Source organism: Sinohyriopsis cumingii, chromosome 5 (assembly GCF_028554795.1).
Source record: "Sinohyriopsis cumingii isolate HCF-2022 chromosome 5, ASM2855479v2, whole genome shotgun sequence".
In the NCBI taxonomy this organism is placed as follows: Eukaryota; Metazoa; Mollusca; class Bivalvia; order Unionida; family Unionidae; genus Sinohyriopsis; species Sinohyriopsis cumingii.
The window spans coordinates 36,255,229-36,277,086 of record NC_142965.1 but is presented as its reverse complement, the minus strand read 5'-3'; the positions used below and the strand labels follow the sequence as shown (position 1 = coordinate 36,277,086).

The window sequence follows — 21,858 nt, the reverse complement described above, 5'->3', positions numbered from 1 at the left end:
GGCTCATGTGCTTTCAGCTTCGGGCAACAATGCCCATTTCTGCAATATCGACGGTTTCCTTGCACACCATGCAAAGCACTCTGTATTTCAAGGTCACATCTTTTTTGTCAGCCACTTAATGAAGTCTTTGTCCTGCAATCAACTATTGCTAAAAGTTTCCAGGCAATCTGCTTTCCCATTAAGAAGACTGTTGGTAATGACACAGCCTTGCTTAGCAGAAACACATGGTGAAGTGACGGAGTGCACATGCGTTACTTGCACCATATGAAAGAGATGTTATGCATAATGTCTGGTTACTTCCCACGGGTTCTGATAATGGCAGAACGGCCTGCTGATGAAGGAAAAATCAAAATGTACTTCCAATCTTCGCACAATGTTAAATAAATAACTTGAAAACAAAGTTTTCCATTGTATTTTATTTTTAAGCAAAATCTCTCACATTCATGGACTTGAAATTTAAAATAAAATTACTTTCAAGTAGCAACCCCACCTGATTTTTCATTGTCATTTAATTGCTTTTAAAACATTGTTAAATGTTAGATCTCATCTCAAGCATTATAGAACAGTTTAAATTTTGAAAATATCTCTACTAGAAGTAAACTTATAACATTTTAAAGTTGAAATTTTCTATCAATTAGCCCACCTTTTCCCTTGTAATGATATTTGTCATGCGCGATAAATCCATGGCACCAGAAAAAAAGGAAATTGAACATAAATTGATGTAATTTTGTTATTTTTAATGATAAATTCATAAAAACCTTCCAGCTTTATTTAAAACATGATGGACTTGTAAATGCAATTATTAATTATGTATTTTTACAACAGGGAAAGTTATTTCAAGAAAAAAAATCACACCAATATTTAAATTTTGTTTTAATATTTTCTATGCTAACACGAACAGCAAATGTTAATATATGGTGTTAAATTTTTTTTTAAATTCCAGAGCAAAAACCACTCAAATATAAATTTTAATAAAGTTATGCTGTTAACTATGAATCAAGTTCAAGACTTTACTAATCATATGGATTATGCATCAATTTCAAGTTTAATTATTGTCATGGTAATTGGGACATCTTAAATTTTACTTCCTCCTTTAAAGTAAATGTCACCATTAGGTTGAAATAACTGAGTAAATTGTTTTCATTGTTGATGATCTTTAATGATTGTGCAAAACCCTAACAACCACAACTACTACTATATTCATCACCACATAGGCCCCCAGGTGGCTAAGTCATCTAAGGAAATTAGGGCTTTTGTGGGGGTCATGAACTTACCAATCAGATTCCTTGCAAGCTCAGCAGTGGCATCACAAACTTTTCTTTTGATAGGCGGGGTTAACTCCTCCTGAATTGCCTTTAAGATCTCTTCCTTTACCCCTCTCTGAAGATCAGGAGGTACTTGTGGCCACCAGTCCTCGAAATTTGATGTAAAAAGCCGCCGAAGAAGAACAGCTGCAAGTGTTCTTACCTGAATAAAATAATAAAAAGAACTTTAAAGATGTTATATATGAAAATGCAATGCTTGCAATTGTCCTTGCAAATATTAAATACCCAAAGAAAAATGACTGTTTGTTGTTTTTGTTGTTGTCATAAGGTTTAACGCCATTTTTAAGCACAAGATATGCTATACATGGCGGCCAGTATAAATGGTGGAGGAAGAACCCGGAAAAACCCCGAAAAGAACCACCAACCACAAGAAGCTACTGGCAAGCTTTCTCACAAACACACATTGGCCAAGCCAGAGACTCAAACCCACGCAGACCAAGGTGAGATGGCAGTGATCTGTAATGGTGAGCACTTTAGACCACTCGGCCACTCATAGTCCCAATGTTGGTTGTTGTTATTGTTGTGGAGTTTAACGCCATTTTTCAGCACACGATTGGTTATACATGGCAGCCAGTATTAATGGTGGAGGAAGAACCCGGGAAAACCCCGGAAAGAACCACCGACCCAATAGAAGCTACTGGCAAGCTTTCTCACATACCCACATTAGCCGAATCCAAGACTCGAACCCACGCAGACAGAGGTGAGATGGCAGTGATCTGTAACGGAGAGTGCTTTAGACCACTTGGCCACTCGGGTCCCCCCCCCCAATGTTGGTAAAGCTGGAATTAAAAGTTGGGTTTTGCCTTAACAGTCAATTACTCATTAAGATGCATGTATGTACAGTAGAACCTGTCTTGAAAGACCACCTCTTTTGCCAAAAAATTATGGTCTCTCAAGACAGGTGGTCTCTCATAACAGGTCACAATCCTATATAATCAATAAATTTGAGCACTGAGAATGTGGTCTCACAAGACAGGTGGTCTCACATAGCAGTGGTCTTTCAAGACAGGTTTTACTGTTATCATGTCACATTACAGTCAATAGTGTATCATGTCATATTACTCAACAGTCAATAGTGTATCATGTCACATTACCCAACAGTCAATAGTGTATCATGTCACATTACTCAACGGTCAATAGTGTATCATGTCACATTACTCAACAGTCAATAGTGTATCATGTCACATTACCCAACAGTCAATAGTGTATCATGTCACATTACTCAACAGTCAATAGTGTATCATGTCACATTATTCTACAGTCAATAGTGTATTATGTCACATTATTCTACAGTCAAGTGTATCATGTCACATTATTCTACAGTCAATAGTGTATCATGTCACATTACTCAACAGTCAATAGTGTATTGTGTCACATTATTCAACAGTCAATAGTGTATTATGTCACATTACTCAACGGTCAATAGTGTACCATGTCACATTACTCAACAGTCAATAGTGTATCATATCACATTACCCAACAGTCAATAGTGTATCATGTCACATTACTCAATGGTCAATAGTGAATCATGACACATTACTTGAAAGGCAATAGTTTATCTAGTGTACCATGTCACATTACTTGACAGACAATAATGTATCTAGTGTATCATATCACATTACTTGACAGGCAATAGTGTTATCTAGTATATCATGTCACATTACTTGACAGGCAATAGTGTATCATGCCACATTACTCGACAGGCAATAGTGTATCATGTCACATTACTATACAGGCAAAAGTGTAAAATGTCACATTACTCTATAGGCAATAGTGTATCATTTCACATTACTTGAGTGGGTTTGAGTCTTGGATTCTGCAAATGTGGGTATGTGAGAAAGCTTGCCAGTAGCTTCTCGTGGGTCGGTGGTTCTTTCCGGGGTTTTCCCGGTTTCTTCCTCCACCATTAATACTGGCTGCCATGTATAGCCTATCATGTGCTGAAAAATGGCATTAAACCCTACAACAACAACACATTACTTGACAGGCAATAGTATATTATGTCACATTACTCTACAGGCAATAGTGTATAGTGTCACATTACTCTAAAGGCAATGGTGTATCATGTCACATTACTCGACAGGCAAAAGTGTACAAGAAGCTGCTCTAAATACTAGGGGTGGGTAAAACCAGAATTTTTGTATTAGGATACATCTTGCAATATATTCAGATAATCTGCAGAAAAGTACAAAATAAACTTAAAGAATGCACATCAATGTTTCATAACAAATAACATTCATTTATTTGATATTTATGAGTGATCAATGACTGGGAAATATCTTTATGTGGATGAGTCCAAGCTATACAAGATGGGCTACTGTCTAATTTGCATTTCCTCAACTCTTGCCCCATTGGTACCTAGGATAAGATGATGTCTGTGAACATACATAGCCAAGTTCAACCCAACCCCCAGAAGTTCGCCTTGGTATTATTTCCCCACAAATGACAGGACAATCAATTTATTTTACATCTTTCTTGAAGGATGCTGCCAGATGAGTGATTTTACTTTTTCATTTGGCACCAGGAAGCATATAACAGGCAATTAAACCACCTTCTATGTTGATACATCTTTTAGGAATATTTTGGGAGGGGTTGAGAAAAGAAACTTAAGGACCAAGAAATTCAAACAAAACAAATGTTAAAGTAGAATTTTCAGTTGTATACTATTTATAGAAATATCACAAAACTAGTTCACTGGCAATGTATTGAGTTCCATAAATGTCAGAATCTGTACCACAAATTATTAATATACAGTACTCATAATCCATTCACACTTAATAAATAAAAGTTAATGCAAGTCACTATCTGGGCAAAAGTGTACAAAATACATGAGGGAAAAAAAAGCATATGTTAATGTAGGTCATTTGAATATGAACTATAGCTAGTAGAGATGGATGCATCACATAGAGACCTGCTCTATACAGGTCACTTGAGTATAAACTATAGCTAGTAGAGATGGATGCATCACATAGGGACCTGCTCTCTACAGGTCACTTGAGCATAAACTATAGCTAGTAGAGATGGATGCATCACATAGGGACCTGCTCTCTACAGGTCACTTGAGTATAAACTATTGCTAGTAGAGATGGATGCATCACATAGGGACCTGCTCTCTACAGGTCACTTGAGTATAAACTATTGCTAGTAGAGATGGATGCATCACATAGGGACCTGCTCTCTACAGGTCACTTCAGTATAAACTATAGTTAGTAGAGATGGATGCATCACATAGGGACCTGCTCTCTACAGGTCACTCGAGTATAAACTACTGCTAGTAGAGATGGATGCATCACATAGGGACCTGCTCTCTACAGGTCACTTCAGTATAAACTACAGCTAGTAGAGATGGATGTATCACATAGAGACCTGCTCTCTACAGGTCACTTGAGTATAAACTATAGCTAGTAGAGATGGATGCATCACATAGGGACCTGCTCTATACAGGTCACTTGAGTATAAACTATTGCTAGTAGAGATGGATGCATCACATAGGGACCTGCTCTCTACAGGTCACTTCAGTATAAGCTATAGCTAGTAGAGATGGATGCATCACATTGGGACCTGCTCTCTACAGGTCACTTGAGTATAAACTATAGCTAGTAGAGATGGATGCATCACATAGGGACCTGCTCTCTACAGGTCACTCCAGTATAAACTATAGCTAGTAGAGATGGATGCATCACATAGGGACCTGCTCTCTACAGGTCACTTCAGTATAAACTATTGCTAGTAGAGATGGATGCATCACATAGAGACCTGCTCTATACAGGTCACTTGAGTATAAACTATAGCTAGTAGAGATGGATGCATCACATAGGGATCTGCTCTCTACAGGTCACTTGAGTATAAACTATAGCTAGTAGAGATGGATGCATCACATAGGGATCTGCTCTCTACAGGTCACTTCAGTATAAACTATAGCTAGTTGAGATGGATGCATCACATAGGGACCTGCTCTCTACCTGTCACTTGAGTATAAACTATAGCTAGTAGAGATGGATGTATCACATAGGGACCTGCTCTCTCTTGACATTTCTGCTTAGCATTTCTTCAAACAGAACTAATGTTGGAAAACCAAAATCTGGAGACAACAGACATTAGGAGGCCCTACCTAACACTTCTCCATGACAACACAGAATGCTGCAAATCAACTCATCCGAGGCCTCAGCAATATAAAGGTGTATGATTACTTTCACTGAAATGCAAGATTCCTTCAGGGGCCATAACCCATCTAAATTGTAGTGTCAACACTTGAAATTAAGCTAATTCAAGCATCATCAACATATGGCTGCATCAGGGTTCATACTAAACTCTGAATGATAAATTCAAAGGCTTTTCCTAAACTTTCAAAGACCACAAATATAGATTTCCAAGACCTATTTTCAAAAACATTTTGTATACAGGTTATATGAGAAAACAAAGAATGCAAAATACTACATTATTATATGCTCATTTTTTCTTTGATAACTTTACATTGTCAGAATCATTCAGTATTTTACAATATTGCACACCTTCATATTGCACTGATGCGCAGGACACGTGTGCCTAATAGTGTATTAGGAACTACTTTGTAAACAAATCATGTACTCTCGTGTAGCAGACACTTTACGTTTTGGTTGATTAAATGTTTCTGAATGATCTAAAGCAGATGTTTCATGGACTGCCATATACCAGATGCTTTGCTACATTCCACGTTAACTTTTTTGATACAATGTTTCGGATTTTGGTGATGCCAGATTTCATAAAATTGCTTGGTACCTACAAATAACATGCAAGTTATAAAGGCATAAACTGTCTCCTTTAGCTGGTAATAAGAATGGCAAAAAATATACTTACAGATTTACATTCTGAATTTCCTCAAAATGTACTTTCTTAGTTCTGCAAATCCGAATTACATGAGTCACGTCATGAGTTCTCAAGCTTGATTGCACATTTCGAAATTGTGCTGTAATTTCAACTATATTCCAAGTGCAATTACATCCTCCTTACTGCACTCAAAATGAAATAAACATTAAATTCAATAGCATCTTTTTGATAATTGCAACTGAAACACTTCATATTTTTCCCACATTATGATTTCAAACAGTCAATGACAGAACAAACACGCAGATGCAAACACGCTTCTCCCGCGCTGCTTCAATCTGATGTATTTAATGTACAATTTGCAAAGATGAATCCAGCCCATAATCACGAAATTTCGTAGAATAGACAAAAAATACCAAAATCTATTCATTCCAAATCAAATAGAAAAGTTGTTGCAATGTGCATTCATACACAACATGAATTCATACACAACATGACTCCAAATTTCAATTTTAAGTAGACAAAAATGCCATTTTCTTTCAAAACTTGTGTCTAGCACGCGACAAGTTCAAATTTATCTGGGCGGAGTTATGTGCACAGTAATAATGTTGCTGTTGTGTAATGATGAATCTGTGTTTGTGTATTTAGTTTGGAATATGGCATACATTCAGTTACATTGTATCTTGTAGTGTATTTTGTTTATATAATTAAGCCTTAGCTAGAATAAGAAAATGAGCATATAATAGAAAGGTTACTGCATTTGTATGGGAAAATATGAACTCGTTTTGTTGGATGGATATATTGCACTCATAAGGTCGTGCAGTATTCCATCCAAAAACCTCATTGATATTTTCCCATATAAATGCAGTAACCTATAAATATTGTTTAATGATTAAATTCAAACTATAATTAATTTCCTAAAATTGCTTTATAATGATCTGGAAGATAGGTTAACATTCATTGTTATTTCATAAATATGTAACATATGTATCAGATTTAATACAAAATATTATATTATAGTTGCTGTTTTTTCTCTTCAATCATTTTGGAAAGCGAAGCCACTGCTGTCATCTTTTCCTCTGCTCTTCTCCTAAGAGCATTTGACTCTGTGACAAGAACAATAAGTCCTTTTAACTCTGCTTCTTCTGCCTTCTAAACAGAGGAAGCATGTAGGCTAGCAAGGTCAACTTCAAGACACAGCTTTCTGGTTTTAAGTTCTTCCATTTCATCCATGGTTAACTCCTGTTTCTTTCCTTTTCTGATTTTCTCTTCATGCTCCTCGTCTGCTTTCTTCTTATCCAGATAGACATGGTACTTATATCTTGCAGAGGAGGCATATGTCATCGTTCATTGCTAATGACAATTTCCAAAGGTCCACCAGTTTTTCTCATTGTGTCAATGATTAGCCTTTGAGCTCTGAGGCTTTCTCTGCTGAGGTTCTCAACAGATACATGTTTGTTGACAGAAAATCCTCTCTCCACTGTTGCCTGCCCATGTGACAACAACAACATTTTCTGGAGAACATTCCAAAGTTCAACACATTCCTTTCTTTTGGAAAGGACAGAATAGAACACTTCATCAAGGCTCTCATATCTGCTCTTTTGGAGCATTTCAAGGGATGACTGTCCAACTGGATAATTTCATCCATAATTTTCCACATTGAGCCAATATTAAATCACATCAGGACTAAACTTCTCTTCATGCCTCACACATAATTCTGAGGACATTAGAAAACAAAAAAACGTGCTGAAAATAGTTATGGTGCTTACTTCCTTTGATGAAGGGTGTAGCCGGCTTGCTTCAAGTTATTACTTCCATGTTTAAGTCAATGGTAGTTCCAATTGAAAAACAACTCTCTGATTTCTTGCCTGGTGGGCAGTACAGCGAAGCAGCCGATCCAAAGACAATTATGAGGACACAGTTCACACAAGTGAACAATCTTGGCCGTGAACACCACTTTAGTGACCTTGATAGCAGTCAGAAGCATAGACCAAATGTCTCCTTGCACCACCACTCCTAAATTCAACTACTCAAGAGAAACCATCTCGGAATGAAAGAGTGGTAAGACAGTATGACTCACACAGAAAAAGTCATTGTGGAAGAGTGCACGCCATTGTGGAAAAGACTTGTGCCTTAAACATAAAGAACACCAGAAACGTTTGTGCAATGAAATATTGGACCAAACGAGTTGTTGTTGTTGTTGTATGGTTTAACGTCATTTTTCAGCACAAGATAGGCTATACATGGCGGCCAGTATAATTGGTGGAGGAAGAACCCTGGAAAACCCCGGGAAGAACCACCGACCCACGAGAAGCTACTGGCAGGCTTTCTCACGTACCCACATTAGTAGAGCCTGAGACTCGAACTCATGCAGACAGAGGTGAGATGGCAGTGATCCATAACGGTGAGCGCTTTAGACCACTCGGCCACTCGGGGCCCCCGACCAAACGAGTGAACTGCCACCAAAGAAGAGAAAGCGAAATCCGAATGACACTGATGAACTCTATGAAAGTGAAATACAGTACATCAACAGCTGCCTGTTCTTGACCAGCTTAAGGATTATGTTGTCATAGCATACCAGGATGCTTGGCACCCTGGATGTCTTCATGAAATTAAAAGTGACAATGATAATAATTTGATAGCTAAATTCATGGTACCATGTAGGAAAGAGGGAGTTTTTATATGGCCCAGCAGAGATGATATTCAGGAAGTTAAGCCTGAATTTGTCATAGCGACTGGAATGCTTCCAGAATGTCTAAATTCTGTACATCAGTGGGCATTCTCAGTGCATAGAAAATATGATGAACTGTTTACAATGCATGCCAATGGTTTCTTCTGAATTAAATGACTTGTTAAGAAATATGCTGTCCAGTATCTGAATTGTCTGGTAGAAGAAAAATAAAGATTTTAACCCCTTATTTTATTCCATGCACTGAAATCTATTGGACATTTAATTTATTGTAGAGGGGCCCCGAGTGGCTGAGTGGTCTAAAGCGCTCACCATTCCGGATCACTGCCATCTCACCTCTGTCTGCGTGGGTTCGAGTCCAAGGCTCGGCTAACGTGGGTATGTGGGAAAGCCTGCCAGTAGCTTCTCGTGGGTCGGTGGTTCTTCCCTGGGTTTTCCAGGGTTCTTCCTCCACCAGTTATACTGGCTGCCATGTATAGCCTATCTTGTGCTGAAAAATGGTGTTAAACCCTAGAACAACAACAAAAACAATTTATTGTAGATATTTGAATTCTACAGGAAAATGATAAAAGAATGACAGGTTTCATGGAGATATCTTTTTTTAGATCAAAAGTTATGATGAAAACACTTATTTTATTAAATGTGTTGGGTCTGTGACTTAAATGAATTAAACACGCATTTAAATAAGGCAGAAATTCACTGATAAGCCAATTTTTGACAATATTCAAATAGTCATAACTTCTGAACTAATCAACATATTTCAAAAATTAAAACTGTTCTGAAAAGGTCTGAATGAGTTCTATAAGAATCAATCATTAAAATTCCAATATGAAGACTTTGTAATTTTAACTGGGTTGCTATGATTAAGGTCAAATATTTACTGGAAGTGGCAGAACTCAAGTGTATGCATTATATTCTTTGCTCTATCAAAATGAATTTCAACTTGAAAACTGATTGAATGCTGCCTTTACAAGCCAAAGGGCTTATGGGGCCATGTGCAATGGGCGGCTCATTTTATTAAACTGGGTTATTATCAACAAGCAGGTACCCAAATATCCAGACACCCTTTCACAGCTCTAATCACATTACAGAATGCCAGGTTGGCTCAGTTGGACACCCACACCATCAACGCTGTTTCATTTATAAATTTCATTGGAGTGGGTAGTCTATCTGATTAGATCGCCAGTCAGTGATAACATTCATGATTACATTTTGGTAAAAATAGGCGTACCACCAGCAAAAAACCCTCCCAGAAGCACAATCAGCATACCTGAAGTGGCTAAATGTCCAGATGAGTAGAACCAGTGGTTACCACTGAGTTTAATTTTCCAAATTCTTTACACCAGTGACATATAGCTCTTGTTTGTCCATCATAGACTGAATTTTACCAATTCAATGAAAGGACTTATTCCAAATATTAAGCAGTTGTGTTTACAATGGATTAAATAAACATCAACAGTGTTCATTTGTTTTGTGAAAGTCGTTCACAGCAGTGCTGAAATGACATTTTGCCAGAAAATCAAGGTTGCTGGTTGCATTCTGCAGGTGGCCACCGACGAAAGTGCATTTATAAAATACAATTGATGAGTGCATGATGATTGTGATCATAAATGAGAGGTACTTGCTCAAGACTCGTTTAACTATACCTATGTAAAAAGAAAGAGCAAGAAACCAATATGTAATGCACCTCTAATGTGTAACAAGGCCATCAATTTTTACTCGTGATTTTATCGATATTTTAACTTGCCACATATGCTGAATTAGAAGATTGTGCTTAACTTAAAATGTAGCTACTTAGATAAAAAGTGAAGGCCTAAACTTCATCAAAAAATGGCCTAAACTCCATAAAAAAATGCCTAAACTCCATCAAAAAGAGCATAAACTCCATCAAAATCAGACCAAACCTTTAAAGGCTTATCTACTTGTAACATTCATAAACTACAAAATGGCATCTATATATGCATCAGATAATAATAATTGCCAAGTGGCATACCTACATTCAAGGCATGACAAAACCTACTAAAGGTACATCTAAGGCTGTGAGACAATGTACATGCCAAACTGCATTGTGAGATAAATGACATGCCAAACTGCACTGTGAGACAAATGACATGCCAAACTGCACTGTGAGACAAATGACATGCCAAACTGCATTGTGAGACAAATGACTTGCCAAAATGCATCAGAGTATGTTGAATGGCTCCAAGATACTGTCAGCAAATGAATGCTGCAGGGAGCCTATATATCCCAGTGGTCTAAGCAGACATCTTGGAAATGCTTAATCACATGTATTTGGACAGTAATTTTTTTATCTGACACAGAAATTTATTTAAGCAGGAGTCCTCCATACGCATGCAATTTCCAGAAGGCAATTTCCAGGGCTTGATGGGCCTACTTCAACCACCTGCTGAGTAAGAAAATGTGTTTACAATGCTTGAATTCAAAGGCAGAAAGACCCAGTGATGTACACATGTATAAAGAGTACATCAAAAAAAAAAACTTTAGCTTTCATTATTGTGTTCGTTTCAAAGCGTAGGGGAATAAGTAGTGCATGTGACCTCGAAATCAAGACATGTTGAGAGTTAGACAAAATGCTGTTTGCAAATTGGAACATTATACAAAGTGTGTGATGCTTAGCGCTTGGAATAAGACCTTTCCTTGCTGTCTACATGGGTGGGAGTCCCAGCTCAGCATCCCACTGGCTGCTGGTTAAATCTTCCCTAGGCTTTCTTGATAACTTCCTCCACCAAGTAGGCTACCATATTCTAAAAAAATAGCCATAAACCCATGTTCAACATGGCCGCTATCGCTTAACTGGCTTGAAGCAGCTGCACTGTTTTTTGTGCCGTTTTCCTGATATATGTGCTTGTTGCCTGTCTTCGTCTAGGTTATTGTGTTCATCATGTATTGGCTGTTCAGTTCATATGTGTTTCTTCATCTCCTTATTTTGGAAACGTGAACAATTAGACTTTTTCTCAGCTGTCTTGCTCCACTGCTACAACTTCCTTTATCTTTGAACAAACCACCATCAAGTGATAATCGCCAGTCAACCGGTTTATGCTATGATGGACCCTCATTAATTGCTTTAAATGACCACTCCTTGGCTCTCTACACTACATTGTGCTCTAGACTAAACGAACTGGGACTACATTCATCATTACCTAAATGTAAACAGAAGCGAAAAAAGAAACGTTGTTTCAAAGCTGGCCAGCGTAGAACAGGAAGAATTCCAATTATCTCCCTTATGCCCTTTCTGGCTCAACAACTTAAAAATTTGACTGTTAATTTAGATAACCTAATTCAAATCCCTATTAATTCGTCAACCTTTGTGTCAATTATTCAAGAGATACCTCTGCGTATTGCATTATTCAATGCCCAATCAGTAGGACCACTGGAAAAGCGCACAGAAATAGTTAATTTTATCAACGACCAGAATACTGACATCTTTTTCCTCACAGAAACATGGCTAAAAACATCAGGCGATAAGCCCAAGTGCGCGGATCTAACACCCACTGGTTACTCCATCAAGTCGTTCCCACATAACTCTCATGGAGGTGGAATCACTGTCATCACAAAGAACTCCATGATCAAACGTCTTAACCACACCAGAACATTCAATTTGGACCTCACATCATTTGAACTCGTCCAAACCACACTTACAATGGAGCAAAGGTCAGTCCATTTTTTCTGGCTATACTGCCTTCCTCAGGGATCATCCTGGGCTTCGCCAATGTCGCAAATTGCGACTTTTTTTCCTTATTGGCGACAAAAATATCCCATCTGGCGATTTTTTTGGCGACATACTTTTTGGTTATTAAATTTGTACATACAATCATGGATTTGGACTGGATAAATTTAAAGCCAGAACGAAAGGAAGCCACAAACTTCACTAAGCAATGCATTGGAATCAATCTGTTACACAAACGATCCTTTGTTCTTATTGACAACCCCATCTTTACAGTGCATTGTTACATCATAATCTGCTTATGCTGACATCTGGGCTGAGTACTGTATGCTGTGATACAGTCAATCATGCTACCGAACTATACCTACAACTGACCGACTTCTGTAGACGCAAATAGAACAGATGTTGTTTTGTTTTTTTTACATATACCAATACAACAGTTTTGCTGAACCTTCATAGAAAACTAATAACCTTTGAAGTACCGACTACTGTGTATAAATACAAAACAAATGGAAAAAATCTCAGTCACAATTACATCTGTCGCCAGTGCAGCATTTTACTCATTGATCTTTTCCTTTTGCCATCAGTCCCGTGTTACAGCTGCAGAGACTTAAACTCCGCAACAAGAAAAAAAACAGTTTTGCATAATTAATAATAATTATTTATTTCTCAAAATACAGGAGTGAAAGAATCCCTAAATTGGGTGTGAATTTATGCTTATATATACGGTCCAATATTGCCAGGTGTTGACTCGTGTAAGTTTCATTCGTGGGAATGGAGATCCTATTTTTCTTGTCGAGAAAATTTATACAGCATTCAGTGATCATTCTTGGGATTTAGGAAGCAATTCGCTACAAGCTTTGTGAAGCTAGCCATAAGGGGGGGGGGGGGCTACTGACAGACTACTGGTGTCACCTGTCAGCACTGAGGCCTGTGAACGTGGATTCAGTAAGATGAACCTCATAAAAACTGACATCAGAAATAAGCTCTGCATCTCATCTCTCGAGAAGTTAATGAGAATCAGCATGTACAGATGTGAAAAATTAGACTTTGAAACTGCATTCAACAAGTGGGCAGCCCTAAAATCGCAACGGATCTTCATGTAACACTTTGTAACATTTTGTTAATGCTTGTTGTAATTAAAGTATTAACTAATCCATCTTTTGTAATTTTCATTGCCTGTTACATTAATAGATTAAATTAACACTTGGAAAAATGTACACTACTTTTTTTGGCGACACTTTTTGAAAACTGGCAACAAAATATTGAGGTTGGCGATTTTTTTGGCGACACCTTTTTAAAAGCCAGGACCATCCCTGCATCCTCCTAGTAGAAAAACAAGCTAACTGAATCTCTCTTTTTGGAGCAGTTTCCGAATCTCCTGGAGTATGGAAATTCGATAGGTGGCAACCTGATTATTCTTGGAGATTTCAACTTTCACTCTGACTGTCCTGGAAACCCAAACACATCAAAACTCATAGATTCCACTAATGTTTTCAACCTCAAACAGTCAGTTAACCAACCCACCCATAAACATGGTCACATTTTAGACTGGATTCTTCACAGACCTGATAATAACATTCTACGGTCCTCCCTGGTATCCCATGAACTTGCATCAGATCACCTCTGCATTATATGCCATCTTGACGTGTCAGTGCCTAACCCTCCACCTATATCTGCTACCAAGAGAAACCTCCGTATGATATACAGAACCGAACTAATGCATGACATCCAAGCAAACCTAACAAATTGCTTACTTCCTACAGCAGAACAACTCGATAACTGCATGTGTTCATTGCTCGACAAACATGCCCCAGCTACCAAGGGCAGAGCATCAATTCAAAAGTGTTCTCCATGGTATAGCAGTGTTAGGGACCAGCTGTGCACTGCTAAAAGAGACCGCTGTAAAGCTGAAAGGCTATGGCTTTCCACCAGACTCACTATTCATAAGCAAATCTATGATAGTCCATGCAGCGAAATCAGCCCACTACACTACTAAGATCATGGAAAGTTCCAGCTGCAAAGAGCTCTCCGAGATTACTAACAAGCTAATGGCAAGGAACAAATCTACACCACTTCCAACTACTTTCTTTCCAGTCAACCTTCTGGACATGTTTGCAAATTTCTTCTGTGACAAAGTATAAACCATTAGAGATAAGCTTGACACCACAATTTCAATTGACTCGTCGTCACCATACAGCTGGAATACAGAATTTGAGCGGCAACCATTAGCAGCATTTGAACCTGTCTCTATGGATTTTGTACGTACAATCCTGATGAAGAGTGCACCAAAATCATGTGAACTTGATCCAATTCCAACATCACTGCTGCTTGAGTGCTTAGATCCTGTACTGCCTTCACTAACTGATGTTATTAATACCTCTCTCTCATCTGGGGAATTTCCATAAATTTTCAAAACTGCCATTGTAAAGCCTCTGCTGAAAAAACCAACACTAGACCATAACGATTTAAAGAACTACTGCCCAGTTTCTAATCTCCCATTCATATCAAAAATCTTAGAAAAGGTTGTTCTATCCCAGCTTGTATCTCATCTGAATTCAAAGAGTCTTTTTAACAATGTACAATCTGCATATCGCCCTTGCCACAGTACTGAAAATACTCTTCTAAAAGTAGTTAATGACATTCTCTCTGCTTTGGATAGCTGTAAGACTACAGTCCTCACCCTCCTTGATTTGTCTGCAGCATTTGACACAATAGACCATGATATATTACTTCACCATCTCCAGCATGTATTTGGCATGCATGATACAGCCTTACTGTGGTTCAAGTCTTACTTGGTCAACAGGACACAAATTGTGTCTGCAAATGGAATACAATCCAGCCCAGTTAATATATGTTGTGGTGTTCCACAGGGATGTGTTCTTGGACCTGTTCTCTTCATTCTATACACTCAGCCACTCTCAAGTGTCATAGATCATCATCACCAACTGTACGCTGATGGCACCCAAATATACAAATCTAGCCACCCAACTGAAGTTGATGCTGCCATTCAAGGTGTAGAGAGGTGCATTTCTGATGTGAAAACATGGATAACATGTAACAAGCTGCAGATGAATGATGATAAAACTGAGGCCATTCTGATTACAACACAAAGACTTTCTCATTCACATCCTTTACCTCAAACAATAAATATCAGCAATGCCAACATTAAATTCAAACAATCTGTACGTAACCTAGGTGTTACTCTGGACAGTACTCTCACATTGCACTAACATGTCATGAACATATGCAAGGCTGCATATCTTGAGCTGAGACGCATCAGCTCAATTCGCAAATATCTTTCAGTTGATGCCACTAAAACACTTGTGTGTTCATTATTACTTTCAAGACTGGACTATTGTAACTCAATTCTGTCCGGTTCATCTCAATATCTACTCCAGAAACTTCAAAACACAGCTGCTCGGATCATACTTAGAGTACCATGATCAGAGCACACCTCCCCGCTACTCTGTACCCTACACTGGCTATCCATTTGATCCAGAATCAAACACAAAATTTGTTCTCTGTTCTATGTTTCAATGACGGACTCCAGTCCAACATACCTATCCGACCTCACCCATGTGTACACACCAGCAAGATACTTATGCTCCTCTTCTGACAATCGTATACTCATTATTCCCACTATGAAAACAAAGTCATATGGACAACGTTCTTTTGCATACCAGGGCCCAGCAATGTGGAATGAATTGCCCACTGAACTTAGACACAAAGACACAGTGATCTCATTCAAGAGTGCTCTTAAAACTCACTTAATTCGACTGCAAGAACAAACTTAAAGACCTAATAATGTTCCCTACCTTAAATATTTTCAGCATGTTTTTTATGTTTTCTAATTTCATGGTGTTTTTTTGTTTTAATCATATCATTATATGTTTTTTTTATCTTACAGGTGTTGTCTAATGTTGTAAAGCGCTTAGAGCTTCTGAAGATTAGGCGCTATACAAAGTCCTCATTATTATTATGATTATACTAAAATCATTAAATGATATGATTCCAAAAAATACAGAGTACATGCATCAGATATTACTTGATATTAACTTTTAGGTGTTCAGCCCAGAAAAAACAATCCTTGTCCAGTAGTGCAGGAAAGGTGAGCAAGTAGATCTGTCCAACTTATGACAATCTTTAATGGGGCTTACCTCTATGGCATTATCTGAACTGCGTATCGCTCTTACAAGGCATGTTAGCTTGTCTGGTATCTGGATATTCTCGTAAGTTTCCTGAAAATAACAACAAAATTTGTATGCAAAAATCACATATGCCAAATAATTCAAGAATTTTTTAGTTAGAACTGCTATCTTTTTATACAGAAGATTTTGGTTCAGCTACGGAGCTTCATTATCAAGAAATATATCAAAGATACAAATATGCTTTTGGCAAATGTACATGCTAGAGCTAGATCTTGCATTATGGAAAACCTGTACACTGATCACAAGTTTGAAGGTCCTATTTATACAGAAATCAGATCTCATAATCAGATTTATGCACATATTTCTGTCAGATTCTTTACAAAATACTGACAACACTCACCTGCCTTCTACAAATCAACACAAGGTGACCAATTCATTAAGTTTGAAATCTGCCACCCCTTCACCAATTCCAGGAAGCAGCGGAACATGTTATGTATACAATCCTAATTGGTGGCTATTGTTTGTTCAAGTCCAGGGTAAAACATAACCACCAGGCAGAACTAACTGTAGCTTATTCACACTGTGTCTGACCATGCTGACAGGAAAAAACTTCAGCACAGAATTGGAGAGTGTGTAGATTCTGAACTGCATGAGACATCTTGTTAACTCTGAGAAGAGGAGATGCTTTTGTCAATAATTCTGTTTATCACAGACACAAACAAGTGCCTGTGGCAGTGGCAACTGTTTTGCAGCTGCAGTAAGTACAATGTGATGGATCTGATCGTTACCATCTCCACTCCCTCACCAGGACCTGTTCTAGAAATTATTTTGCTTGCAGTTGAGAGGTGGCCATATTCAATGTCATATTGGCACCATGTTCATTTATGATCAACTGGATAGAAAATAAGTCTTATGGTAAATATTCCACATCAGCATAACTTTCTATTAACAATATGTGATAAGATTTTCAAGATGACTGCCATGGAGGCCATAATCGATGCTAGGTCAGCTCCATTTTCATTTATGACCAAACAGACATCATTTAAAGATAATACATGTTGACATGACCATCCATGTAGGACTAGCAATAACAAGATTTTCAAGATAGAGGATTTCAGATAGCATTATTTTCTCTTGTGACAAACTAGACATGCTGACACAACCATCCAATCACCAGCTGTAATTTTCAAGATTGTTGCCTTGATGGCCATGTTGCACATCAGATCAGCACCATTTTCATTCAGGACCAACAAAATATCTTCAACAAAGCCAACTTTTGATAAGACAAAACACTCAGAAGGAGTTACAATAACAAGATTTTCAAGATGGCTGCCATGGTGTCCATACTGGAAATCAGAACAGCACCTTTTGCATTGATGACCAAGTAACAAGTCTTTTAGTGAAATGACCAACAATTCAAAAGGATTAACAAGATTTTCAAGATGTGAACAGCACCATTTTCTTCCAACCCATGCAACAGAGAAATCTTGCTGATTTGCAAACCATATGTTGTTTTTTTTAAATCTCAGTCCTATAGTCTCAGTCATTTTGTCCACACGCTAGGAACTATGTCTTCTGCTGTGCTGTAGTTTTTCATTTTGTCCATATGCATTGAACTATGCTGTCTTCTGCTGTGCTGTGGTCTCAGTCATTTTGACCACATGCTAGGAACTATGCTGTCTACTGCTATGCTGTGAAAATGGTGGATGGTACATGTGTTTGAATGCATGCTATTAATGTATTTGAAACAATTTCATAAAGATGAGTTCAATTTTGAATTCTGCACACACAAATTAATGCATAAAACATTAAATTTTATAAGCAACATATAATTTCAACATGTATGACTCAAAAATATATTATTTCTTACAAAGATGATGGGGGGTTGGCACATGAATAAAAAGGCACAGAAATCTTCCGAATTACCTGGGTAGGAAAAGTCTGTTTATTATTATGACTGAATGTTCACCCAACATTTCTATTAACCATATGTAAAAAAAATTATGCAAATGTCAGCTTGAAACACAAGGTCAAGATTTTGCACAGAGTGACCAAGACCAGTATTAAATCTGGTGGATGATAGGCATTTGATTGCTTCCTGTCAATTTATCTGAAAATATATCATGAAGATGAGTTCATTTTTAGATTCAACACACTCACATTATGCAAAAAACATGACATTTTTATTTATTCACACATTTTAGAAAATTCATCTCCTGTTGTAGTGATAACAACGTAACTTGAGGGCGCTTCAGTTGGGCAGAGTGCCACCATCTTACTATTTTTGTACAGAGAGGGTCACCCTCTTTACTGGGCTCCAATTATTTTAACTTCGACTGGATAATTTCAAGAATAGCTGGAACATTTTAGGTGATAACATGCGCAAAGGAAACCATGTGGCTTTTCTTTTAAACTATACATTATTGGTAAGAATTTGATATGGCTCAGAGAATATTTTCATGAAAAATCCACAAAACAAGTGGTTTATGGAGGGTTTCACGTGGGAGAGGTTTTATTTATGTATTTAAATATAGAATGTGCCAAGAATATTGTGGCACTTACCTTCATTTCATGGGAATGGGGTTGTATTATAACATACCCACCGTGTCATCTTTAACTGGAAATGTGTGTCAGTTCTCTCCCTTGAGCACCTGGTAGAGGTAGCAACCACAGAGTCTAACATTTTATCAATAAAGTACAATGAAACCTGTCACAACAAGAAATCACATTATCAGCATAATAAATATATATATAGTGTATTAAAGTGATTTATTGTAAGATACTTTACTGACAAAATGTCAGACTCCTTCGGTAGCAACTATATACTCATTGAATATAACTATCGTTGCTACCGCTACCTGCAAACAGCAGTTTGTTTTTATTATAGTATAAATAGTATAAAACCTGCTTGATACCTTTGGATATGAAATTAATGTAGTAGTAAAAAAGATTAATATAAATTTATGTTTGTATCTTCACAGATGAGATGTGATTGTTTTCTGTTTTAAGAATAAGACCCCTCCCCCTTGTAATAAATTAAAAGAAACTTTTGAAGTTGTTAAGGTTACTCACAGCTCAGGCTGTTGTAGCATCCATACCCCCGACATAAGCATCTTCATGTATCCTATTTTATTGTTATTTTACATTGTTTAAAAAATAACTTACTACTGCTATGACAAAAAAATGCCAGCACAATCCAACTATGCAAAAAAGCAACTGCAAAATAAATAATTATATAAATAAAAAAGTATATACAGTACTGTATTTAATTTTTCAGTTATTATTAGAGAAAAATAAATATTTTATGTAAACTTTCAGTCATAAAAACAATATTTTACATGAATTAGTCTAAACAAATCTAATACAGGTAGACATTTAAAAGGAATAAATACCTGGATTGTCTTGTTACATTGTCGTTATAGATTTCTTTGGAAAAGTAAGGAAGCAGATGTTCCAAATCCCTTTTGTTTTTCACTTTCATATGAATAAAACATGAATAAAAACAAGCTTTTACACATAATATGGCTTTTGGATTGGACAAACAATCATGTAGAGGCAGACATCACAGGTGCTTGATGTTGAGAAAAAAACAATAATCTGAAGGAAAAATATCATACAGAGTGACAAAATACTTTAGATTACCCCCATGACCCATTCTGACATAGGACCCTCTCTATCATAATATATAAAAGAGAAGGTACCTAACTTCCAAATACTTTGTTCCACCCATGACCCTCAATTTCCTTCTGCAATTTCCATCCTTAAAGGCACATGTCCATACTATATGGCTTGTTTTACTCCTGAGATATTTTTCTATTCATCAAGCCATCATGGACTTTTCTGCATAGTACCAAACTGAAATTACGTGCTCCGTAACGTGCGATTTTCAAGAATATTTACTACTAAGTCCGAGCTCATGTGATAATATGTATAACATTTTGAGCCAATCATATTTTGGCGCTGACATGTGTGCCGCATAGTTTACCTATTTTGAAAATAGAGTCGCATGTATACGATGTGCAGTGAAGAAGACAATATCTAATTCGTGCATGGAACAGGATTCCTAAAGTTGAATCAAGTTAATGGTAAGTAGAGTCCCAAACATGTTACATGTAGCTCTTTTCACCAGTTTTCACATGAGCACGCACTTGTCCCAAAGGACAAAATTCGCAAAAATTGCACGTTTTGGAGCCCGTAATTTCAGTTTGGTACAATGCACAAAAGTGAATGACGATTTGATGAATAGAAAAATATCTCTGGAGTAAAACAAGCCATACAGTATGGACGTGTGCCTTTAAAGACGGAAATTCCAGAAGGAAATAGAGGGTCATGGGTGGAATGAAGTATTTGGAAGTCACGTATCTTCTTTCTTATATATTATGATAGAGAGGGTCCTATGTCAGAACGGGTCATGGCGGTAACCTAAGGTCTTTTTGTCACTCAGTATGATTTTTTTCCTTCAGATTATTGGGGTTTTTTTTCTTCTCAACATCAAGCACCTGCGATCTCTACCTGTTGCTACTATCACCAATCTAGGACGTTAACCTTGTTAACTGTGATGAATGGAATCTTAAATTTGAATTGCTTGCTTTGAGAAAAGGAAGAGTATTTAGAAAAGAATAAACAGATGCGTATTTCCTGATTTAATTCCAGGTCATCAAGTTAAAGCGATACCCGTGTGTTGGACCATATAAACCTGCGACAAACTTCACGTGGTTGCAAATTACATCAGAGCAAGGAACAAGTGTGAATGCTACCGAATGACAAATCATTCCATGTGGTAAAGAAACTATAAAATGCTCAACATGTATGATCAGCTATTAATCTATGCATGAGATTATGATAAATGTACACTTGCATTTACCTCTATTCGTGCTCTGGTATTATTATCGGGGCTCATAAGAGTCTGAAGGAGATTTTCAAACTGTTCCTGATCGCCAGCCATGTTTCCAGTCTAATTGACCTTTGACCTAATAATTCCCACGAGATTTAAAGGTAAGTTAAGTTACCTCCCTTTAATGCAGGTTTTATAGCCTAGTAAACCAACTTTTATGGTACTCATACATATAGAAGATATTAATTTTAGCTGAAAACCAGGCTGGGCTCTAGCCTAGTCTGGTACCGACTTTTCTTCACTTATTTGCTATTCGTTATAACGAATAAAGGAGGGGATATCCGTCAGGGTACAAGTCCCAGCTCATTCGG

At 37.4% G+C, this 21,858-nt stretch overlaps 1 protein-coding gene across 1 annotated transcript in view; it reads right to left on the bottom strand.

Moving 5' to 3' along the window:
* Positions 1-21,619, bottom strand: part of LOC149798941 (importin-5-like) — a 154,801-nt gene extending 133,182 nt beyond the window's left edge. The window contains exons 1-3 of the mRNA XM_089957857.1: positions 21,518-21,619; positions 16,663-16,743; positions 1,275-1,467 (exon numbers count right to left, since the gene is read on the bottom strand). Of these exons, the coding sequence (XP_089813983.1) occupies positions 1,275-1,467; positions 16,663-16,743; positions 21,518-21,598 (355 nt within the window). The 5' untranslated portion in view covers positions 21,599-21,619. The remainder of the gene's footprint in view (positions 1-1,274; positions 1,468-16,662; positions 16,744-21,517) is intronic.
* Between the last annotated feature and the right edge of the window lie 239 nt (positions 21,620-21,858).